The sequence below is a fragment of the Aquarana catesbeiana genome, linkage group LG04 (assembly GCF_042186555.1).
Source record: "Aquarana catesbeiana isolate 2022-GZ linkage group LG04, ASM4218655v1, whole genome shotgun sequence".
Classification (NCBI taxonomy): Eukaryota; Metazoa; Chordata; class Amphibia; order Anura; family Ranidae; genus Aquarana; species Aquarana catesbeiana.
The window spans coordinates 202293104-202319611 of record NC_133327.1 but is presented as its reverse complement, the minus strand read 5'-3'; the positions used below and the strand labels follow the sequence as shown (position 1 = coordinate 202319611).

The 26508-nt window shown below is 42.2% G+C and overlaps 1 protein-coding gene across 1 annotated transcript in view; it reads left to right on the top strand.

The window, feature by feature from the left end:
* PPM1L (protein phosphatase, Mg2+/Mn2+ dependent 1L) overlaps window positions 1–26508 on the top strand; it is a 423750-nt gene that overhangs the window by 386007 nt on the left and 11235 nt on the right. Inside the window, exon 4 of the mRNA XM_073626116.1 lies at window positions 13213–13374. Within this exon, the coding sequence (XP_073482217.1) occupies window positions 13213–13374 (162 nt within the window). The remainder of the gene's footprint in view (window positions 1–13212; window positions 13375–26508) is intronic.

The following is a 26508-nucleotide window of genomic DNA, read 5'->3' as shown; positions in this document are numbered from 1 at the left end:
TTTTTTCATTTGGCAACAAGATCAACAGATCTTTAGGTGAAGCACTTAGGGAGGTACTGTATGACTGGAATCCTACATCTCCTGTATTGCTTCGGGAAACAGCGTCTTCATCTGCAAATCCAAGGAGGTAACAAGCTATTTTTAAAGACATTTACACATTTCTATACAATCTTCTACCCCCCTCAGAATCAGAGCTTCACCGCAATCACTAAGAGAAGGGAAAATTCCATTGCCTTTAGTAAATCAACCCATATAGAAAGTGAACAGTATTTGCCTTTTTGGAAATCAACCCCTATGGGGCTGATTTACAAAAGGCAAATAAACTGTTCACTTTGCAAGGGAAGTTTCACTTTGCAAGGGAATTTATTGAATGTGGTGAAATTTCACTTTGGAAATAATCCCCAATCAGGTGCAAGAAAATATGTTAAAAGTGCTGTATTTTTGCTTGCACATGATCAGATGATGGAAGTCAACAGAGCATTGGCTCATTCACTAAGCTAAGGAAAATTGTGACAACATTGGATAAAAATAAGTGCCTAATCAATAGGTCTATTGCTTGTAGGTTTTCAACAAGTTGACTGATTTCAAGATTCCTTCTCTATCAGACTTTAAAGTCCTTTACCAACTTTGTGTGAATTCCTCTGCTAGAACTGCATTAACCCCTGACAGGGTTTTACATTTTTTGGATACTCTACCCAAAACTAAAAAATACGTCTTGGCTTTAGATATATTTCATGTATTAATTTAAAATGTAAATCACAATTTATTATTTTGAATATTTTGTATTAAATGTTATGATAAATTAACTTTTATAAGCATTTGAATTCAATTAGCAAGGATAACTTGTTACTAAAAACATATAAATGTGGTTTCCCCATGCAGCGCAGTCTAGACAGAGAGTTTCCCATTATTTTCTACAAGGCATGGCTCATTGGACTTTGTCTTTGTATAGTTATATATTATATTCGATAGATCATAGCTCACATGACAAGCAGAAAGCTAACATGACAGGAACAGATGGCAGCCATACATTGATGGGTATAAATACTACTACACGGATCTCAGAAATCACTGTCCATCATGGCCACTGAAAAGTGTAATTTCCAGTAGACAATCACATACATGCAGGTACCATTACACAATATATGATTGTCTAACACAATGTACTATTTGGTGAAATTACATACTTTATCTGAAATAGGATGTTATAGCACCAGCAACCCTTACTTTTATTGTAGTATACATGGTCATTACAGAATATACTTTACGCTCTTAAGCAGAAAAAGCCTCTAACATGGGAAGATTTTATTAATTCTGTGAAGGTTTCAAAAACAAAAGTATGGAATGCTTAAAACAGATAGCAATAAGGGCAATATACATGGATACAATCAACTGAAGTATTAAAGAAAATAAGGTGATAGCACAATTAGAACACACATAAATTACCATCAGAATATAGACAGCCTTCCTGACATACTACTAAAAATGTTTAGCTCACAGTCTGCCTTTTCCAGTACAGGAACAAGTTAAGAAAAAAGAATGCTGGGGCATGCCCTAGAGAGGGAAAGGGAGAGGAAGGTTTGGTGGTAAACATGGGTCCATGTGTTTCCTGTAGCTGTGCTGTGATGTCTCTTCAAATGTAAGACTGAGGCTTCTGTACGCAGCTTTTGAAGGAGGGCTACAATGCTCAAAACTTTAACCTATCCCTTTTGCCATCAGAGACACACCCTTCCCCTCCCAAGGCATTGGGTGCCTTGGCCTATAGCAGTGATCTCCAAACTGTGGTCTGCGGGCCAAATGAGGCCCTTTGCTTGCCTTTATCCGGCCCTTGAAGCACTGTTCCTACAACAGATATGAGGCACTAATATTCTGATGGCGAGGGACTATGCCTCCAACTGCCACCAACAATGAGGGACCATTCCTTCCACTGCCACCAACAATGAGGCATCATTTCTCTCACTGATATAAACATTTAGGCACTATTCTTCCAACTGACACCAATAACGGGGCACTATTCCTCCAACTAATACAAATGATGTGACACTATTCCTCCTCCTACTGACCACAGGCACTGTGTCATTTTTTTTACTCCCACTGACCACCAAGTCTGTGATATTGTCTACCTGCCTGTTGAGGCATTTTCTACACTCCAGCTCTCCCAAAGTCTGATGGACAGTAAACTGGCCCTTTTTTTTAGAAGGTTTGTAGACCCCTGGCCTATAGGGAAAGAAGTATGAAAAGAGACGGATGAAAAATCCAGGTGAGTTAATTTGTCTGTATTCATTAATGCAACAACTTTAACCACGTCCGGACCGCCACACGACGATGTACGTCCAAACTTTGAAGGGGGATACCGGGGTTATGGCAGCAGCTTGCTACCATAACCCCGGTATCCCCGTTTCCGTGCGGCGGCCGGCTTTCTGATAAAAGTGGTCCCTGCAGCGGATTCGCCGTGAGATCACTTTTATCAGTGGCGGGAGAGGGGCCCCCGCCTCCCGCCGTGACCTGGTGCCCTCCGCCGCTTACCGGAGCCGTCGGTAGCGGCGGAGGTGATTGCATCCATCTCCGTCCTGTTCCTGGAGACGAGTGAGGCTAAGATAGTGCCCACTCGTCTCCATGACACTGCTAGGCGGAAGCGATGTCAAAACGTCACTTCCGCCTACGCCTCTTAAAGGCATATTTTTTTAAATGTCATTTTTTTAAATGAATTTTTTTTTCTTTTTTTTTTTAATTGCATTTTAGTGTAAATATGAGATCTGAGGTCTTTTTGACCCCAGATCTCATATTTAAGAGGACCTTTCATGCTTTTTTCTGTTACAAGGGATGTTTACATTCCTTGTAATAGGAATAAAAGTGACACAATTTTTTTTTTTTAAACAGTGTAAAAAAATAAAATAATGTAAAATAAATAGTAAAAATAAAAAAAAATGTTTTAAAAACCCCCCCGTCCCGACGAGCTCGCGCGCGCGCAGAAGCGAACGCATACGTGAGTAGCGCCCGCATATGAAAACGGTGGTCAAACCAAACATGTGAGGTATCACCGCGACCGGTAGAGCAAGAGCAATAATTCTAGCCCTAGACCTCCTCTGTAATGCAAAACATGCAACCTGTAGAATTTTTTAAACGTCGCCTATGGAGATTTTTGAGGGTAAAACTTTGATGCCATTCCACAAGCGGGCGCAATTTTGAAGCGTGACATGTTGGGTATCAATTTACTTGGCGTAACATTATATTTTCACAATATAAAAAAAAAATTGCGCTAACTTTACTGTTGTCTTATTTTTTTATTCAAAAAAGTTAATTTTTTCCAAAAAAAGTGCGCTTATAAGACCGCTGCGCAAATAGGGTGCAAAAAAAGTATTGCAACGACCGCCATTTTATTCTCTAGGGTGTTAGAAAAAAACCATATATAATGTTTGGGGGTTCTAAGTAATTTTCTAGCAAAAAAAAAGTTTTAAACATGTAAACACCTAAAATCCAAAACGAGGCTGGCCCTTAAGTGGTTAATTAATTTCAGTAATGTGCTCTAATGCCGCGTACACACGTTCGGATTTTCAGACGGGAAATATTGGATGTGAGCTTGTTGGCGGTAAGTCCGACCGTGTGTATGCTCCATCGGACATTTGTTGTCGGACTTTCCGCAAACAAATGTTGGCTAGCATGTTCTCAAATTTTCTGCCAACAAATGTGTGTTGTCGGACTTTCCGATCGTGTGTACACAAGTCCGTCGGACAAAAGTCCAAAGTACAAACACGCATGCTCGGAAGCAGGCAACAGATAATGCCTTCCATCACTGGGGTAAAGCAAAACATTGCCTTTCGTCACAAGCTAAAACCAATGAAAACGCCTTCCATCACAGGGATAAAGCAACAGATAATGCCCTCCATCACAGGGGTAAAGCAACAGATACAGCCTTCCAGCACAGACTAAAGTTAAAGAGAACACTGTCAAGCACAGACTCATGATGGTCTACAGGCAGAGGAACACAGTACATTCTGCCAATGAATACCTCACCAATTAGATAAATTACACTATTCCTAGGTTATTTTCTACCTAAACAATGCATTTATTTTGTATCCAATTTGGCAGACCCCTGTAGTGCACAGTTGGGGGAATTTTAATGAGATTGTACAGTAAAATCGTAATGTGCACAGCCATCTTTAGTAACCTCCCCCCTTTTACAAATCAGGAGAAAGAGTTCTTCGGCCTAAGCCCATCATATACAACCTATGCTGCATGCTGGAGCTCTCACATGACTAGCACTTCTCTTCCTCCCAGAAGTATAGTCCACAGTACGGTGGGCTCAATTCATTCATCTATAATGCATGTGTTATATGCCATATTGATAATTATTTTTAGCAGTGTCATTGTTATTAACCCTACTTCTAACAAGGGTTGTTAACAGGGTTAGGTTGAGGGAAACCAGAAGTGCTATTTTGAGGGTTATAGTTACAGAAAGTGTGAGTAGGGTCGTCACCTGTTTAAAAAAAAAAAATGGTGGGCATGTCCCATTTGTTATGTTGGGGTGCCCATAAAGGAGGTGTAGCAATTACAGTCCACCATAAAACTCAATTTGCTCCTTCCATTAACATGATAGATTAAGGATAGATTAGATAGATTAACATGTCACAAAAATAACCTTCCCACATACACACACACGCATCCCTGTGCCAATCGCCTTCTGGTTCCTATACTTACCTTCACACTGTAACCTCTCCCCCTGAGAATGTAAATTTTGTAAATCCCCCTACTTCTGGTTGCTATGGGGAGTAACCCACCTGCTCTCATAGGATGGGTCAGAACAATCAGGAAACAGTTAATAGGCCAGTAATTAAATAATACTAGTCCCAAATGTGAAGGTTTCTTTACCAGCCAAGCCACCTTTATTAAGCTTCATTTACACTAGCAGCTTCTAAACTTGAGTTTAGGAGCTTTTGCTGTTTTGTTGCTAAAGCTGTTAAACTGAGCTCCATAAAAAATGTGTCAATGTAGACATATACTGTTAGCAGAGTTTAGGAGCTGCTGCGGTTAGGTGAGGTTCAACCTCCTGATCCTAAACTTGGTAGAATTGCATTCAGAATAGGAACATTTTGACCGCCAGCCGTGGGAAAATGCAAAACCGTGGCAAAATCGCAGTTAATGTGGGCAGGGTGTACATGAAGCCTTATCATTGTCAAGTGGCCCTGAGCTACAGCAGGATGGTCAGTTTGAGGAAGACTTTATGAGTATGTAAACCAAACATTTCATATTCCTGATATGTGCCTGCTGTACCATGTACTTGTATGAAAAAGTACATGGTGTTCCCGTCAGATCACACTAAGCAGGAGAACACTTCATGGTCAGTTCTCTAGCTGTGCTGGGAACTCAGCCTGCTCTCCAATGATCAGACTTTTTCTGACACCCCCACCCCTGCACAGCCTTTCACTGGGAAGTTCAGTGGGCTGCTGTTTCTCCTCCCCATAGCTCATATGCAGCGGAAAACAGAGGGTATGTGATCAGTTATAAAAAAAAATTGGAAAAGGACATGTATACTGTTTTTTTATATGTATACACATGTTTTCCCTTTCATTTCTATTTTAAACTGAATAGGTTGTTTTTCAAGGTGAGGGTTTTACAATTTAAACAAAGCCAGTTAGAGATTCTTCTTTACTAAGTCTATATGTTTTTAAAATGTTGTTTTATATCTCTATATCTAGGCTGTGTTTGCTTGACTGTAACTTTAGACTAAACATAATTGATGAGTCATTTGGTACAGCCCTCAAAAATTCCACTCGCACGCTCGCATTTTGCGAGTGGATTTTGAGGGCCGAGGGTTGGGAGCCGGGGGGGGGGGGGGGGTTCGAGCACTGCCGATCACAGAGGGGAAGAGAGGAGAGCATCACAGCTTTTGTGTTCCCCCCGCCTTTGCGCCATCACATAAGACCCTCCTCTTTTTTTCTGGGACTTTGATAGACAGATCACCCGTCCAATCCTAGGACGGGTGACATGTATCAAAGTTCCCCGGACAAGGGGAGGGGCTTATGTGATGGCGGGGGAACACACAGCTATTGAAACAAAAGCTGTGATGTTCCCTGCTCTGATCATCCAGTGGCGGCTCTCTTATTTACCCCTCCACAGGTAGGCTGCATATGGCACACAGGCTGCACATGGCACACAGGCTGCACATGGTGAGCACAGGCTGCACATGGTGGACAAAGGCTGCACATGGGACACGGGCTGCACATGGGGCACAGGCTGCACATGGGGCACAGGCTGCACATGGTGGACACAGGCTGCACATGGGGCACAGGCTGCACATGGTGGACACAGGCTGCACATGGTGGAAACAGGCTGCACATGGTGGTACAGGCTGCACATGGGACACAGGCTACACATGGTAGACACAGGCTGCACATGGTGGACACAGGCTGCACATGGTGGACACAGGCTGTACATGGTGGAAACAGGCTGCACATGGTGGACACAGGCTGCACATGGTGGAAACAGGCTGCACATGGTGGACACAGGCTGCACATGGTGGAAACAGGCTGCACGTGGTGGACACAGGCTGTACATTGTGGACACAGGCTGCACATGGTGGACACAGGCTGCACATGGGGCACAGGCTGCACATGGTGGAAACAGGCTTTACATGGTGGACACAGGCTGCACATGGTGGACACAGGCTGCACATGGTGGACACAGGCTGTACATGGTGGACACAGGCTGCACATGGTGGAAACAGGCTGCACATGGTGGACACAGGCTGCACATGGTGGAAACAGGCTGTACATGGTGGATACAGGCTGCACATGGTGGACACAGGCTGCACATGGTGGACACAGGCTGCACATGGTGAACACAGGCTGTACATGGGACACAGGCTGCACATGGTGGACACAGGCTGCACATGGTGGACACAGGCTGCACATGGTGGAAACAGACTGCACATGGTGGACACAGGCTGCACATGGTGGAAACAGGCTGTACATGGTGGACACCGGCTGTACATGGTGGACACAGGCTGCATATGGTGGACACAGGCTGCACATGGTGGACACAGGCTGCACATGGTGGACACAGGCTGCACATGGTGGACACAGGCTGTACTTGGGACACAGGCTGCACATGGGACACAGGCTGCACATGGGGCACAGGCTGCATGGGGCACAGTCTGCATGGTGGCCACAGGCTGCATTGGCAGGCACAGGCAAGCTGCATTGATGGGCATGGATAAAGTTGTTAATATTTTTATAACTTACTTGCATAAAACATTAAAGTGTTATTTCATGAGATAATTTATGAGTGCGGGTTTAGAGGTGGGGCATCTGGTGGTGAGCAACCCTTGAGGCCTGGCTAGTAGCTCAGGACTTGAAATTTTCTGTGAAAATCCCAACTTGAGCTATTGAGGTCATAGTTTTTTTCAACAGGCTGTAAGGTGATAGAAAAAAAGGAACCAAGAGCTCCATTTGCTAACCACAAAATACACTATATTATTATAAGTTGTGTAATATTTATTTTCATGACAAAAAAAAGCAGAAAACATATTTTGGACAATTTCTTTTAGCCCTACCCATAAAATAAATATTTACGTTGATTGTGTTATCAATAATCAGGTAATGTGCTGATTGGCTTGAAAATCAGTGTATGGCAATCATATGGCAGTAAGTGACCATGTTAGTAAAGGTAAAGCCATATAAGAGGATTAGGTCAGAGAACTCAAATAAGGACAACCCATTTATTTACAACAATTTGCATTTGTTTGCAAACCGGCCAATGTAAACAACGGTTTGTCTATCTACGGGCTCAGTTACTTATCTGAAGCAGACTCAGATGTTCCTATGGTGTCATATCCAAACCTGAACTTAGTAAAGAAGTCGGGCCAAGCATATGTGCTCCTGCATAATCTCCTTGGAGAATAGTTCATGGCATACAGAAATATTTCGTTACTGAATATAAGCAGATGCCAATAGCCGTGTCTGCAGGTTTCCTCTCACATACAGTTTACAGTCCAGGAAAAAGTGTTGCCTTTTGTGCTGGATAAAAATGTGTGTCTGTTTGGCACTTGGGTAAATGATCATCTGTTAAATAAAGAGTCAGTAAGAGCTTATTGTGGTAGGGCTGCCAGGAGGCCGTGTGCGGCGGGCATGATTTACTGGTGCAGACACAATGTGCAGCTTCCAAATGATCTGGATCAACAGCTGCAAGGGGCAGGACCATCACAACAAAGGGACAGGGTGTAAATTATTAATAGGAGATTCTCTATTCTCCTACTGTCCAAAATAAACAACGTGGCAGCTCTTAGAATCGTATTTCGTGCTACCTAAGGCATTTTACTGTGTTTTATATCTCTATGTACGCCCCACAAGCAGCACATAATAGCTTGTGTACTAGTATATTTTAGTGACCCATATTTCTACTAATGTTCATTGTTCTGTCTGCGTCTTACTGCCGCCTCGGGCTTCTTCTGAGTCACTAAGCGCTTCTCTTATCTAGGCCAGCAGCTATTGATATTCACCCAAGATCCACTAAACCGTAAGGAATTAGATAAGCAGTAATATCCCATAGGACAGAGTAAATGAGTAGGTGCCTCTGGTCATTATGAGTTGGCATTTATTAGTGTCGGCTACCAAACAAGCTGAAATCTGTTACACTTCTCTTCGCTTCTCAAACTTTACTTGGGTGTCAAATTCTGCAGAGGACCTGCATATGTGGTATTGGATTGTTTTCCTGTCTGTAATACATCAAAATGATGGTACAGCTAAATACATACACTATAGTCACCAAAAGTATTGGGACGCCTGCCTTTCTATGCACATGAACTTTAATGGTATCCCAGTCTTAGTCCGTAGGGTTCAATATTGAGTTGGTCCACCCTTTGCAGCTATAACAGCTTCAACTCTTCTGGGAAGGCTGTCCACAAGGTTTAGGAGTGTGTCTATGGGAATGTTTGATCATTCTTCCAGAAGCGTATTTGTGAGGTCAGGCACTGATGTTGGACGAGAAGGCCTGGCCCGCAGTCTCCGCTCTAATTCATCCCAAAGCTGTTCTATCAGGTTGAGGTCAGAACTCTGTGCAGGCCGGTCAAGTTCCTCCACCCTAAACTCACTCATCCATGTCTTTATGGACTTTGCTGTGTGTACTGGTCCAAATCATTTGGTGGAGGGGGGATTATGCTGTGGGGCTGTCTTTCAGGGGTTGGGCTTGGCCCCTTAGTTCCAGTGAAGGGAACTCTAAGGATGGATTCACACTTATGCATTTTTAGTGCTTTTTGCATTCTGCAGCTTTGCACTATAGAACGTGTTCCATAGGAAACCACGTTAAATAGACTGTAGTGCAAATCTGCAAAAGGTAAAAAGCACAAAAAATGCATAAGTGTGAATCCAGCCTTAGGGCTGGTTCACACCATAAAAACGCACTTCGGATCCGTTCCAAATACGTTTCTGCATGCCTGTTTTTGGGCGTTATTGATGCATTCCATTGCGATTGTGGTGCGTTTTCATGCGTTTTAAATGCATTCCAGGTGCTTTTTTGTCTTTTTTCCTGTTTTTTTCACTATACTAGGGTTCAGTGCGTTTTTTTGTGTTTTTTAATGCGTTCCATTTTGTTTTTGATGCGTTTTACTGAGTTCCAGTACAGTCCAGTGCAGGTAAAATGCAACATGTTCTACTTTTTTTCTATGAACTGGAAACCCCTGGAACTGACTGCACCAGTGTGAACTATGCCATTGGAAACCATATAACCTACTTTCCATGCGTTTTTGATGCAGAAAAAAAAATGCACTGGACTATATGTGGTGTGAACTGGCCCTTTAGGCATCAGCATACCAAGACATTTTGGACAATTGTATCCTCCCAACTTTATGGGAACAGTTTGGGGATGGCCCTTTCCTGCTCCAATATGACTGTGCACCAATGCACAAAGCAAGGTCCATAAAGACATGGATGAGCGAGTTTGTGGTAAAGGCACTTGACGGGTCTGAGTCCTGACCTCAACCCGACAGAGCACCTTTGGGATAAATTAGAGCGGAGACTGCGAGCCAGGCCTTCTCGCCCACATCAGTGCCTGACCTCACAAATGCGCTTCTGGAAGAATGATCAAACATTCCCATAGACACACTCCTAAACCTTGTGGACAGCCTTCCCAGAAGAGTTAAAGAGGAAGTAAACCCCGGATTTTTTTTCTTTTTTTTTTAATATTATCATTTAACTATGTAATTACATGCCTTGCACAATAAAACATCATTAAAAACCGCTTTGCAAATACCTTTTTTTATTTTGATAAAAGATATCATTTTCTGGGAATCAGCCACTCCATCTTTACTATTGATCTCTGTCTCTTGTGTGGACGTCATTTCCGCCCTTACTTTGTTCCCCTGCCTAAATCTCGCGCATGTACGATCGCGTGTAATCCAAGCCTCTATCTCGATCCCCGTTACTACTGAGGAGGAGGGCACACTATTGCAAGGCTTCCATGCTGTGCCATTTAGAGTGGAAAGAACTAAGCCAGCATGCTGAGGATATAGAAACAGCACACATAGCGTGCCATGAATGAAACAACAGACTGCGCATGCGCCCGTTACATCATCAAACATTGCAGGACGGATTGTGAGGAGACTGTAAAAGTAGGTGAGGCTTCACAGGCACCGATCAGTAGTCTTATCAGTGTAGAATGCAATGAGCTAAAGTGTAATTTGAGAGTTTACAACCACTTTAAAGCTGTTCTAGCTGCAATGGGTGGGCCGACTCAATATTGAACCCTACAGACTAATGCCCCGTACACACGGTCGGACTTTCCGATGGAAAATGTGTGATAGGACCTTGTTGTCGGAAATTCCGACCGTGTGTAAGCTCCATCACACATTTTCCATCTGATTTTCCGACACACAAAGTTTGAGAGCAGGATATAAAATTTTTCCGACAACAAAATCTGTTGTCGGAAATTCTGAGTGTGTGTACACAAATCCGACGGACAAAGTGCCACGCATGCTCAGAATAAATAAAGAGATGAAAGCTATTGGCCACTGCCCCGTTTATAGTCCCGACGTACGTGTTTTACGTCACCACGTTTAGAATGATCGGATTTTCCGACAACTTTGTGTGACCGTGTGTATGCAAGACAAGTTTGAGCCAACATCCGTCGGAAAAAATCCTAGGATTTTGTTGTCGGAATGTCCGAACAAAGTCCGACCGTGTGTACGGGGCATAAGACTGGGATGCCATTAAACTTCTAATGCGTGTAAATGCAGGTGTCCCCGTACTTTTGGTAATATAGTGTATATGTTTAAATAATATTTTCATTTGCTTTTTTATTTTTTGTTTTTTTTGTTTTTTCTTAAACTATATAGCTAAAAAGGCTAACGCTGTATAATGGTATTTTAGTTCCATGGCAGGTAACTCAATATACAGTATATGTATTATAGGTTAGACACAATGATATAATTTTCCCTGCAGGGCTCACTGGAGAGATGCCAAGTAGTTGTGGTTTATTCATCACACAAAAGTACTGAATCGCTCCTTTGTTTCCTTTATTTATTTATTTTGACAATTTGAAGCCTTTGTTTAGAACTATGGGTGGTAGGTAGACATCCGCACCATAAAAAAGACAGGTAGACCTGTATTGACTAACTTTATTGGTTTATAAATCATTTACATTCTCAAGCATATAAACGATCTGAAATACATATTGATAAAAAAAAAGAAATTAAATGACACTGCTCACTATAGTAACAGATCTGTTTGTATAATTTTGAAGGTAAAATACTGCTTCTGTTCATACTGTATAGATTATATTGAATCATTCTATTAACATACAGTCTCTTAAAACCACATTCTTATTCTTTAAAAATAATCTATACATATCCACTACTTAAAGTGGAATTCCAGGCTAATCCTAAGCTTAAACCTGCTACCACCTCCTCCCTTCTAAATCCTATTCAAACTACGCCGATAAAGGGAAGATGCTTATACTTACCTATTCTGAGGGCAGTCACATGATCATCCCCCAGTGGTGGCCTCAGGGGAGAGGAGGAACAGCCAACAACAAAAAAATATTAATAAAAAATATTCACTAGGTGGAAAACAGCTGGGAGAATCAAGAATGGAGAAGGATCTGGGGGTACTAATAGATGACAGACTGAGTAACAGCATGCAGTGCCAAGCTGCAGCTACCAAAGCAGGCAGAATATTAGCATGCATAAAAAAGAGGATATACTCCAGGGACAAAACCATAATTCTGCCACTCTATAAAGCTCTGGTCAGACCTCATCTGGAGTTTTCCATTCAGTTCTGGTCACCAGTCCACCGTAGGAATGGGCTCGAGCTAGAGAGTGTCCAAAGAAGGGCAACGAAACTTATAAGGGGACTGGAGGACCTCAATTACGAGGAACGGCTGCAAATACTAAATTTATTCTCTCTGGAGAAAAGACACTTGAGAGGGGACATGATAGTGATCTACAAATATCTCAATGGGGATCCCAGCATAGGAAATAAACGATTTATTCCTAGGGAAAGTAAAAGGACACGGGCCACACAATGAGACTGGAGGAGAAGCGGTTTAACCCTAAACTGCGTGGGGGTTCTTCACTGTTAGGGCAATAAGGATGTGGAACTCTCTCCCACAATTGGTGGTGGATGCAGGGAGAATGGATATCTTTAAAAGACTCTTAGATATACATCTTAAAGGACACAACATAGAGGGATATGGGAAATCAGCATAGCATACATCCACCTACACAAGTTGAACTGGATGGGCTATTGTCTTTTTTCAGTCTTACCGACTATGTAACTATGTAACAAATGCCATATAGAAGCCTATGGGTGATGTCACTGCACAGGCAGTTCAGCCATTGTTGGTGATGCCTCCTCTCCCCTGAAGCCAGCTGCTGAGGAGATCATGTGACTGGACAGGAGCACCCTCAGAATAGGTAAGTATAAGCACCTTCCTTTCACAGGATAGTTAGAATAGGATTAGAAGACGAATAGGAGAAAGTTTAAGCATAGTTAGGAATAGCCTGGAATTCCACTTTAATAGCCCTGTAATCTATTTTTCATTAAATTGTTTTACTCTGTTTTTTTACTTTTGTAAGAATACATACTTCAATATAATGTCTTTAGACCTTAGGTGGTAGTCAAACAGCCACATTATGCCAGTGTAAAGTTGCTACACTTCTGAATATTTTCTCTGATTTAAAAAACTTAACAATGTTTGATTTTTTTTTTTTTTTCGTTACAGGTACTACTTGCCTAATTGCCTTGCTGTCAGACAAGGAGCTCACAGTTGCAAATGTTGGAGATTCACGTGGAGTCTTGTGTGACAAGGACGGAAATGCCATTCCCTTATCACATGATCACAAACCATATCAACTGAAAGAAAGAAAGCGGATTAAGAGAGCTGGTAAGATGCCGTCTGTCTGGATAGATTATATATGCTTAAACTTTCACTCTCTGCTGCAAGCTATCCAAGAAAAAATACCCTTTACACATACAGAATCTAAATATGTGTTCTAGGATGTCATAAAATGTTGGATAAATGAAGTATGAAGGAGTATTCTAAACTGGCATTGGTCAAGTTAACACAAAATCTGATTGGTGGCTGTTTTAAACTGTTCAACTTCTTTTTACAGAAGAAAATATATACCTTTACAGAATGCTCTATAATATAACCTTGGAAATGAATATACTCACACATTGATGGTGGTATGGGATCTCATAAAGAAGCATGATTAGTAGAGGCCCTATCAGAGGGACTAGATTAAGGTGTCCTTTTATGAAACTGGGGTAAAATACCGCGATTCAGTTCTCAGGCGTTCTCAGAGGAGATCGCTCTCCTCTAAGTGCCTGTTTATGAAAGTGTGTAGATCGCTTCTCATGTTGAGTTGGGGAGCGATCTACAAACGCCGGGAACTCCTGAGAATGGCTCCTCTCACTATAATCTCGCGTGATATAGCGGGATTACAGTATGAGGAACCATAAAATACAAAAGTGTAACTCGAATCAGCACACATTATTCCCCAACATATTAATAAAATAATAAAGTTAAATTCCCCCTACACAATATACATTAACCTAATTATAAAAAAAACATTGTTTTTATCAATATTTAAAGATCATACATGTGCCTATTTAAATGTGAATGGTGTATAGTAAATGAATGTAATGCACATATGTAATGCAGCTATACACCATTCATATAAATGCAAAATACATTTATAATCATTAAAATAAAATATATTTCATAATTGATAAACATAAAAATTGATAAGCTGGTGCAATGCGAGAACACTGCGAATCCACTGCGGGTTCCCGCATCGCACCGACTCGCATGTCAGTTCACACTGCCATATGCGAATCGCTGGGGAGTGTCAATACATTGTTAACGACACCCCCAGATCAGCTTGCATATCGCACTGCGAACTGACAGTTCAGACATAAATCGGATTGCATATGTGTGAACACACATGCGATCCGATTCTGGTCCGAACAGAAAAAAGGGTCCTGTGCGTGTTTGCACCGAATGCGGTGCGATATCAGCCATACTATCTGTACGGCTGATATCGCACCGCACAGACATCGCATGTAATGTGAATGGCAGTGTGCTGCGAATTGAAACAAATAAGAAGATAAGTACAGCGCTGCGCTAGACCAAAAAAGAACACTAGGATAGCAGCTAACACACCTATAGACTCAAGGCAAAAAATAACAACAAAAAATAAAAGTGTAGCGGTATAGACTAGACAGACGTATAAATCAAAAAACCCCAACCCATAAGTGCATACAAACAGTAAGTAAAAACCTTATCACACCTTGTATGACCATAAATATGGATTGCACAATAAAGTAACACTTTGTTATTCAGCAAAACAGTTAGGTAAAACAGTAAATGATAAACCTTAATTGACAAATATAGACAATAACTAATATTTGGAAAACCGTGACGGTTCAGCAAATCTAACACCTAAATTAATACAGAAAAAATCCTAAAACATAACAGTCCACAATATAAGTTTGTAGAAAAATTGTGAAAGAAAAAACCACCACCAAAAGTCTATGGAGGTTGCACGTTAAAAATGATGGAAATATAACTCCCAGGTTCATAAGTAGATACATTTCACCAAATCTGGCAGGTAGGTAGACAGTGAAGGAACCACGAGTGAACAGAGGGTCTAGATCGGTGCCGGGGCCATCACCGGAAACATCAAGAGGCTTACCGGAACTTAATGAATTGAAAAGACATACGTCCTACAAGTCAAAAAGGCTTATTGACCAACCGGTCTGAGCAATGTATCTTGTCAGATGTCGTCAGCATACAGTAGGAAGGGGGGGTGTCAGCGCAGCTTCCACATCCATAGGCAATCCGACATAGGCCAAACGAGTATTCATATGCCATGCGAGGGGTAAAAAAACTCACATAGCGTGATAACGTTTAAAACACTGGTTTATTAAAATAATTAAAAAACAAACTCACATATTAGAAGATCAGAAACAGCTCAAACATCATATAGCGGCAATCGTCGGGTGGACCCCTCACTGCAGTGCGGTGCAAATCACATCCGATCTCGGACACCGCAGCAGTGGGAACTGGCCCTAAATCATATTGCATTTGCACCAAAATGGTACAGGACCCTTTATTTGGTCCGCACTGGAATCGGATCGCATGGGTGTGAACACCCATGCGATCCAATTCCTGCACCATTACATAGTTCGCACTGTGATCTGTGAAATGATCTGGGGGTGTCATTAACTTTACATTGACACCCACAGTGGTGCGCAGATGTCAATGTAGGTGCGATGTGAAAACCCGCACTGGAATCATGCTGGTTCACGCATCGCACAAGTGTGAACCCAGCCAGAGACGTGAACATCTAAAAATATATATATATATCTATATAGATATACATATATCTATATAGATATACATATATCTATATAGATATATATATATCTATATAGATATATATATAGCTATATATCTATCTATATATAGATAGATATCTATCTATCTATATATATCTATATCTATCTATATATATATATAGATAGATATAGATATATATCTATCTATAAATATATATATAGATGTATCTATATATAGATATAGTCTATATATATCAATAAATATCTATATATATATAGATATATATCTATCAATATAGATATATATCTATATCTATATAGATAGATAGATATCTATATATATATATAGATATCTATCTATCTATATAGATAGATAGATAGATATCTATATATATCTGTATATGCAGATTTATATATATATATATATATATATATATATATATATATATATATACACACACACACACTATAAGTTCCTGTCCTGCTGGTTTTGGGGTGTGTAATGGTGGGGAAGATGTACTATGACTGTTTGGTGAAAGAAAGAGGTCAAAAGACTTCTTGCTTTCTCCAGATTACTCAGCCAGTTTCATGCTTCTCACTCTGATTCTCCATCTCTGAAATGGTGAATCAGAAAGTGAGAATTCTGTCACAGATCGCCAGTGAGGTGCTGAGATCGCACCTTCATAAACTGGCCATTTCTGTGACAGTCAGTTACAGATTCTCACTGTGCTGAGATAATCTGCAGAGAACATGTTCTCTGCTGATTATCTCAGTTTAATAAACTGGTAATGACCTGAGATCAGCGGTGAGACTCGGGATCGCCGCTGATCTCAGTTTCATAAAAGGACACCTAAAACAAATTAGCCATTAACATGTTTGGGGACTGGGCAAATTTTAAAACTTTTTTTTTTTTTTTTTTTGAAAAAGTTTTTTATTATGCACAGCAAAGGTATACATACCACACATATTACATATGTTCCATTAGCATACAAATTCCATAAACATAACAATCATATTGCAGGCTTAGAATATGCCATTTCCATCATCAATTCTTTCTTATAGTATCATACACGTGCATTTTTAAAAAAAAAGAAAAACCACCCCCCCTCCCCTCCCACCCTCCTCCCCTGGAATGTCAGCATTTCTGTATTTACTGCTCCTTCTCAAAATGAACACACCTGGCCCAACTTGGAAAGAGAATCAAAACAATCAATATCCATCTCTCTATAGTTTTATCTATCAAAAATACAGCATACTAGGGCTCTCCCTCATCCAGAGTATTCTCAGAGTCTATCCACCGGGACCAAACTTTCCTAAACTTCTTGGTAGCCCCTCTAGCTTCGTAGGTCATTTTATACATCATCAAATCTGCGTTTATTATTTTAATCCACATCCCGAGCGTCAATTGTTCCTCATGTATCCATCTCCTTGCTATGAGCTTTTTTACACCAAAGTACAGGATCCTTAGGAACAATTTAGTGTGGGCATTTAACTCCTCTTGATCAAAAATCCCCAGCAAACACCGCATAGGAGAGCAAATATTTGGTAAAGCAAACTTATCCGATATAAATTCAGTGACCTGAGACCATAGCGGTCTTACCTTTATACATTCCCACACCATATGTGCAAATGTGCCCTCCTCTTTCCCACATTTATGACAAATAGCAAAATCCCTCCTATGCATACGATGTAATCTGGTCGGTGTATAATACTGTTGGTGTAGATATCGGTATTCAATCATTTTGTCCGTGGAGGAGATAACAGACACCAAAAAAGTGTCCAATACCTCCTGCCATAGTTCCTCGACAACTCCGGGACAATCAGCTCCCATCTCTAGAGGTCAAAGCTACCTGACCCGGACCCACCGCCCTGTAGTACCTGGAAATCCTCTTGGACACATCCGGGTCAATCAAAACCCTTTCTATGTCTGTATTCTGGACCCGAATCTCAGACCCTCCAAACTGAATGTATGCTGCATGCTTCAGTTGTGCATATCTGAAGAGCCAAGACCTCGGCACTCCAAATTGCTCACGCAACTGGGTAAACGTACGAACACGGCCATCCCTACAAATTTGATGTAGATATTTAATACCATATTTTGCCCATGACCTTGGACCATCAGAAAGTTTCATAAACTCCCCCAATGAAGGGTTGTACCATAAAGGACTGTTAGGAGATAGCCACAAGGGGTCATCTCCCCGTCGCTGAGAGCACAGGTGAAAAACCTTCCCCGGTAACGCCATCACCGAACCCATCTTTCTTCCCGGGATCCCCCTCCTATATAACACATTCTGCAGGGTCTCCTGTGAGGTGGCAATTGCAGCCTCCAGCAAAGCAGTGGCATTGGGCGTCTGTGGAGACAGTCGCCAGTGCAAGAAAGAGAGCTGTGAGGCCAAAAAATAGGAGCGCAAATCCGGGAAGGGCGAGCCCTCCCAATGTAACTGGTAATTTCAAAATCGTTAAAGAGACCCTGGGAGCTTTAGACCCCCACAAGAAACCTACAATAATGGAGTCAATATTCCTGAAGACCTGCAATGTCACAAAAACCGGGGAGTTCGAAAGGATATAGAGAAACTTGGGCAGGAAGATCATCTTAAACAGATTTATCTTTCCCATCAAGGTGATCGGCAAATTCTGCCACCTTTGAACTTTTTCCCGAAACTTCCCCACAATCGGTGACAAATTGGCCTCCAGGAACTTAGAAATGGGAAGTTGAATCTCAATTCCCAGATATCTAAAAAATGTAGACAGCGGAATGGGGCACCCCAATGGAACATTCACCCCCTCATGGATAGGGAAAAGGGAAGATTTTTTCCAATTTATACGGAATCCAGAGTAATCTCCAAACTTCTGTATCAGTCAGAAAGCCTCCAGGAGCGAGGGTCCAGGGTCCTGCAGATAGAGCAACATGTCATCTGAATAGAGTGACACCCGCCCCTCAAATTCCCCAATCCTCAAACCAGTCAACTGTGAACTAGACCTCAGCTGTACCGCTAAAGGCTCTATGGCCAGGGCAAACGGGAGGGGTGAAAGTGGACACCCCTGCCTGGTACCCCGAAAGATAGGAAAGGGATCTGATATAATACCATTGACCCATATTCTAATCAGTGGGTCCGTATACAACAACCGGACCCATGAGATGAACACCGGGCCAAAGCCATAGGACTTCAGCAACTGAAACAAATACGGCCACTCTACCGAGTCAAAGGCCTTCCTTGTATCCAAAGACGCCACCACCCTAGTCCCGGAGTTGTCATGAACAGTCTAAAGATTCAAAAAAAGCCTCCTGATATTCATCTGAGTGCACCTACCCTGGATAAAACCTGTTTTGGTCTGCATCCACCAGTTTAGGGATGACTGACTGCAGCCTACTTGCAATTATTTTGGCCAATATCTTTGTATCAACATTCATCAATGAGATCGGGCGGTAAGAATCACATTCCCGAGGATCTTTTCCCCCTTTAGGTATCAGGACCACCAAAGCTTCCCTCATAGAAGGGGGCAACCCACCACCCGCCCTGGCCGCATTAAACACTCTAAGCAATCGGGGAGCTAATGCAATACCACTCTGATGGAAAACCATCTAATCCAGGGGATTTTCTAGGGGGGAAGGAGGCAATCGCCTCCTCCACCTCCTCTACCGTAATGCCAGCCTCTAAAGCAGTGCTGTCATCCTCCGCCAATTTAGGGAGATCAATGTCCGCTATATACGTTTCCACTGCTTCTGACCCCAGAGGAGCACAAGACTTATATAATTCTTTATAAAAAAGGACAAAAGTGTTCAAAATATCCGCCGAGTCACAAACCTCCAGCTTACAGTCGTCAAAAACCGATTCGATGTGTACCGGAATGTATTCCGGCCTCGCCAAGTATGCCAGCAATCTGCCATTCTTGTCACCAAATTCAAACAAACGCCGGCGTTGAGCCAGGCCAAGCTTCATAGTATGGTCTGTTAGTGCTGTCTTGTACTCCCGTGTTGCCATCCGCAATGTCAGCAACCTCTCCTCAGTGGGATCCCTAACATATTCTGCCTCCGCCAGAGAGATCTCTGTTTCCCTATGCTGCAATGTGGAGGCCAACTGTTTCTTAAATCCCTTTACCTCCGTCATGAACACCCCGCTCAACGTGGCTTTAAAGGCCTCCCACTGAAGCAGAAAGGACCCGGAACCGGCATTGTCAGCCCAGTAGTGTTTGATGGCCTCTGTGCACTTAATTGTAACATATTCTTCCTGAAGCCAACTAGCCTCCATTCGCCAGAGTCGCAATCCAGGCCTTGGTCCCAGATTAAGCTCCAGCAGCATAGGGGAATGATCAGAGAGAGCCCTGGGCAGATAAGACATCTTCCAAACTAATGGCATGCCCTCACCCTCCGTTAGGATAGTGTCTATTCTGGAGAGCGTCTTGTGCGTTTCCGAGTAGCATGAGTATTCCCTAGTATCAGGATGTTGAAAACGCCAGACATCTCTAAAACCATGAGCAGACATCCACCCCGCCAATGGGGCAGGAGCACCAACCGTCCCTCCCAACCTGTCCAACACTGAATCAGAGACTGAATTAAAATCCCCCAATATGAAGATCTTCCCCTCCGCTACCTCATATGTATCCTTCATCATATCATCCAGATGAGTTAGCGTAAAGGGAGGAGGAACATAGAGATTCACAAATGTTAATGTCCTATTCATCACTTTCAAAACAAGTATAACATATCGCCCTTTAACATCTGTTCTTACTGTTTGAATGGATATGGGCATGGTCTTGGTGACCAAAGTAGAGACTCCCCTCGCATACGAGGAATAACTGGAATGATAAGCCCCAGCAATGTGAGCCCGCTTTAAGGAAAGAAGCTTGGAGCCCTGCAGATGAGTCTCTTGGAGGAGTATCAGGTAAGGTTTGTATTTTTTGATATACTCAAACACCAAAGAGCGTTTAAATTTAGCATTTAGGCCTCTGACATTCCAGACCACAACCCTCAAATTTACCTCCATGAGAGATATGAAAAAGAAAAGAGTCGAGTGGAGGTGTTCCCTCCACCATTGGGTATGGTCATCTGTAAAGTCGGGCTTCCAGGCTCCTCCCCCCACATACACGCCACAACACTTTATACCTTGAGCAGTACCTAATGCAGGAACAGCAAGTAAAGACAATCCCATCCGTATATTAACATAAAACCCTTGCCCCAAAGAACATCCCAACTTCCCCCCCCCCCCTTCCCCGCACCCAGCCCCAACATGCCAGGCACTTTATTCCCATAACATGTATTCGAGTAGGTAACAGAGGTGCGACTCAAAAAAAACTGTCACATGAGACCAGTCGCCAAAAGGGCGGCCAGCTCTACCCGTATATTTCAAGAACCGTTCACCTGTTATTTGAACAAAAAAGTAAGAACAGTATACAAAGTCCACTAATAGAAAAATATATTGCCTAGAGCATCTGGCAGACTTAGCATATATTGCTGGCAATTGACATACACAATCCCAATATCAGCAAAAAAAAAAAATGGAAAAAAAAAACGTTTTCTTCCCTTTTTTTTCCCCTCAAAAAACAATACTAGGAGGTAATGGTAGATAAATGAAATAACACAAAAAAATTGTTCAGTTCCCCAAGTTGTGTGTCCCATGGGAATCATTTCCCGATCACGGAAGTGCAGTACTTTTGCAATCATTGATCTAGGGGGGGCTCCCTTTGGAGGTGCCCGTCCTGGAATGCGGTGTGCCCTTTCAGTGGCAAACATACTTGTAAAGGTGTTAGAAGGCATATGTTCCAACAACCACTTCTCAAGGAATTCTTCAGGATGCCTCCCTTCCACCCCTTCCGGGAACCCCACCAGCCTAATATTGTTCCTTCTCATACGATCTTCCATATCAGCCATCTTTAATGCATGTTCAGACAATGTCTTAGTCACATGTGCAGCAGTATCTAATGGCCTGAATACATCTTCCAATGAAGTAAGGCGTCGATCCGTGATCTGTGCCTTTTCTCTTACTTTTTGCATGTCATGCTTCATGAAGGAGAATTATACTTTCAGCTCCTCAAAGTGGTTTATTAACTTGCTCTGACATCCCTGTATGGCATCCATGATTTGTGTTAGGGATGGCTCCTCTCCCCCCTCCACCGCTCTGTCAGCACTGGCCCTAGAGTCTCTTAGCCTGTCTAGGGATCTTCCCCTCTTCAGCACATCAGCCCACTGGGGTTTGGGACTCACCCTGTCTTGCTGAGGAGACGCCTGCTGTGAAGGATCCTCAGGCCTGTGAAGCGGCGGCCATTCGTCCTCCTCCTCCTGTGTGCCGGCGCCATTTTGAGAGCCCCAGGCATATTTCGCCAACCGTTCTCCGGTCGATTTTGGCCAGGGGGGGGGGGCGTATTTCACCATCCCCGGAGACTCCTGGGGTGTCCCCGAACTCATCCCCCACCTCCTGAGAGAAAAGCGGGTGTCTTTAGCCCAGGATCACTGCAGGATCTGCTAACGGAGCTCCGATCTCAGGCTCCTTACATGCCGCTCGCTGGCCAAATTTTAAAACTTTAAAGTGATGACCAGTTTAAAAGGTATGTATAGGGTTGTTTTCTCCTCTCCCCATATTAGAACAATGTTTCAATTCTGTGTTATAAACAGCAAAGTCAACAGTAAGAAAACTAGGAACAGCTGACACCACTATTGTTCATGCCTGCTCTATAAAAAATACAGCTGGCAGCCGAGAAGAGGGACATGCCTTTTTTATTATTACAAATCAAAAAGAAAACCATTATCTATTCTCCAATCTGATTATCTGATTGTCTTTTCATCTACAGTATATCTAACCAAAAGCAATTATTGCTATGTAAATTACTTGATTCTGCAGTTCAGTTAATGAAAGCGATGACAGAGCTGCTAACACATAGCAAAGTGCAGCTTCATGTACTTGTGCAGACAGCCATTTGAGCTGTAAACCAAAATTCAGTATACTGCTCTAGCTGGAATTAGAGACTTCAAATATTAAAATATACACTCATGATCACCCCTTACCACCAACCTGACAGATCATAATAGCTAACCATCCTCCTTCCTGTCCTGGGCTGTACAAAGTTCCTTTGCCAAAGAGTCACTATTTATTACACATTTCTTCTAAATTTAGAGGAATTTCAAGCAGTATTTAAAGAAACTAATTTAAAGAATAGTTTAAATTATAATTACAGTAAGGGAAAAAAGTATTTGATCCCCTGCTGATTTTGGACCTTTGTCCACTGACAAAGAAATGATCAGTCTATAATTTATTAGTATGTTTATTTTAACAGTGAGAGACAGAATAACAACAAAAATATCTGGAAAAATGCATTTAAAAAAAGTAATAAATTGATTTGCATCATGTCTCTGAGCCAATGAGGAGGCAGAGAGTCGGGAGAGCAGCTGCTCTCATGCACATTGCTGATTCGAGTTCGGGCTCAGGTAAGTATTAGGGCTGGGAGGAGCTGCATACTGAAGGGCCTTCAGCCTTTAGAATCACTTTAAGATATCGAGCAATTTAAATTAAACTGTAAATATTGAAACCATTTTTTTTACATGTGGAAAAGTCAAATATTTACCCTACCTGGTATCCTTTCTCTTTCTGCAAAGTGTTAGGATCCCAGGTAGGGTACATTTTTTACTTTTCCGCGTGAATTAAAGATGTTTAAACTGAATTTGGCCATTACTCCATACTGAAATTACTCCAAACTGAATGGCCATTACTCAATACTCATACTCTTAGACCTCTCTGCTGCCTTCGACACAGTTGACCACCTGCTCCTCCTCAGCAAACTACACTCCCTTGGCCTCTGTGATTCTGCTTTATCCTGGTTCTCCTCCTACCTATCTCAGTGCACTTTCAGTGTCACTTACAACTCTACCTCTTCTACTCCTCTTCCTCTCTCTGTTGGGGTACCCCAAGGCTCTGTCCTTGGGCCCCTCCTATTCTCACTCTATATCTCTTCCCTGGGCCAGTTGATAACCCCCCATGGCTTCCAATACCACCTCTACGCCGATGACACCCAGATCTATCTCTCCACTCCTCAACTCACCCCCTTGATCTTCTCAAGAATCTCAAACTTACTGAATGACATATCGGTATGGATGTCACACCACTTTCTCAAACTCAATCTTTCTGAAACTGAGCTTGTAATATTTCCTCATTCCCGGTCCCCCCCATGACTTTACCATTAAGATCAACAGCACAACCATTGGTCCCTCCACACATGCCAGGGTGCTGGGTGTCATCCTTGACTCTGACCTCTCCTTCAGCCCCCACATCCAATCACTTGCTAAATTCTACCGCCTTAACTTCCAGAACATCTCTAGAATTCGACCCTTCCTGACTAATGACACCACAAAGCAACTTATTCACTCCTTGATTATTTCCCGCCTTGACTACTGCAACTCTCTCCTTAATGGCCTACCCTTACACAGGCTATCCCCCCCTTCAGTGTATTATGAATGCTGCTGCTAGACTAATACACCTCACTAATCGATCTGTGACTGCTGCGCCTCTCTGCCAATCCCTGCACTACCCCACCGTATAAAATTCAAAATGCTAACCACAACATACAAGGCCATCCACAACATCGCCCCCAGCTACATCACCAACCTCATCTGCAGATATCGCCCAAATCGTCCCCTCCACTCCTCCCAGGACCTCCTGCTCTCTAGCTCCCTTGTTACCTCCTCTCATGCTTGTCTTCAGGACTTCTCCAGAGCCTCTTCCATCCTCTGGAATTCCCTGCCTCTGTATATCTGATATCTGTAACCTGTCCACCTTTAGGAGATTACCTTTTGTACCACCACCCCCTCCCTTTAGAATGTAAGCTCTACGAGCAGGGCCCTCCTGTCCCTTCTGTATTGTACTGTAATTGTGCTGTCCCCCCTCTACATTGTAAAGCGCTGTGTAAACTGCTGGCGCTATATAAATCGTTATTAATAATAATAATAATAATAATATGGTTCTCAGCGATTGTTCCATATCACTTGGTGGACTGTGAGCAGAGTTAGGGTTTTGGAACTGTGCCTTATACAGGATGCCCTAAACATATACAGTTAGGTCCATATATATTTGGACACAGGCACAAATTTAGTTTTTTTCGGGTATTTACCAAAACATATTCAAGCTATAGTTATATAATGGATATGGGCCTTAATTGAGGGTATGCACATCCAAATCGGAGGAAGGGTTTAGGAATTACAGCTCTTAAGAATAGCCACCCCCCTTTTATAAGGGACAAAAGTAATTGGACAAATTAATCAAAAGCTGTTTCATGGCCAGGTGTGGGCTACTCCTTCGTGGAATCTATTGCTGTGAACTGACATCATGCGTTCAAAGGTGCTGTCCATGCAAGTGAAACAGGCCATTGTAAGGCCTAAAAACACTAAACCAATCCATCAGAGAGATAGGAGCAGCATTAGGAGTGGCCAAATCAACAGTTTGGTACATTCTGAGAAAAGAAGAATGCACTGGTGAGCTCAGCAACATAAAAAGGCCGGAATGTCCATTTAAGACAACAGTGGTGGATGATCGCAGGATCCTCTCTATGGTAAAGAAAAACCCATTCACAACATCCAGACAAGTTAAGGACACTCTCCAGGAGGTGGGCGTATCATTGTCAAAGTCTACAATCAAGAGAAGACTTCACAAGCACAATTACAGAGGGTTCACCACAAGGTGCAAACCATTCATAAGCCTGAAGAATAGAATAGCCAGATTTGACTAAAAACATCTAAAAAAGCCAGAGTTCTGGAAAAGCATTCTTTGGACAGATTAAACTAAGAATGATGGAAAGAAAAAAGTGTGGAGTAGGCTTGGAACAGCTCATGATCCAAAGCACACAACGTCATCTGTAAAACATGGTGGTGCTTGCAGTGTAATGGCATGGGCATGCATGGCTTCCAGTGGCGCTGGGTTAATGGTGTTTATTGATGATGTGACAGAAGCAGCTAGATGAATTCTGCAGTGTTTAGAGATATACTGTCAGCCCAAATTCAGCCAAATGCAGCAAAGTTGATTGGATGGCGCTTCACAGTACAGATGGACAATAATTCAAAACACACTGCAAAAGCAACCCAGGAGCTTTTGAAGGAAAATAATTTTAATATTCTGTAATGGCCGAGTCAATCACCTGATCTCAACCCAATTGAGCATGCATTTCACTTGCTGAAGGCAAAACTAAAGACAGAAAGACCCACAAGCAAAGAACAACTGAAGATAGCTGCAGTTAGTGCCTGGCAAAGCATCAGGAAGGAGGAAACCCAGACTTTGGTAATGTCCATGGGTTCCAGACTTCAGGCAGTCATTGCCAGTAAAGGATTCTCTACAACATTTTAAAAATGAACATTTTATTTATGAATATATTCATTTGTCCAATTACATTTAAGCCCCTGAAAATAGGGGGACTGTGTATAAAAAGGGTTGCAGTTCCTAAAATGTGTACTTGATATTTATTGTTCAACCCCTTGAATTAAAGCTGCAAGTCTGCACTTCAAATTAATTTGGATTGTTTTGTTTTAGTTTTATTCTGGTGGCACACAGAGCCAAAAGTATGAAAATTGTGCCTGTGCCCAAATATATATGGACCTAACTGTATGGACAGTATCTTTTTGTAAATATTTTATTATATCTTTTCATGTGACAACACTGAAGAAATGACACATTGCTACAATGTAAAGTAGTGAGTGTAC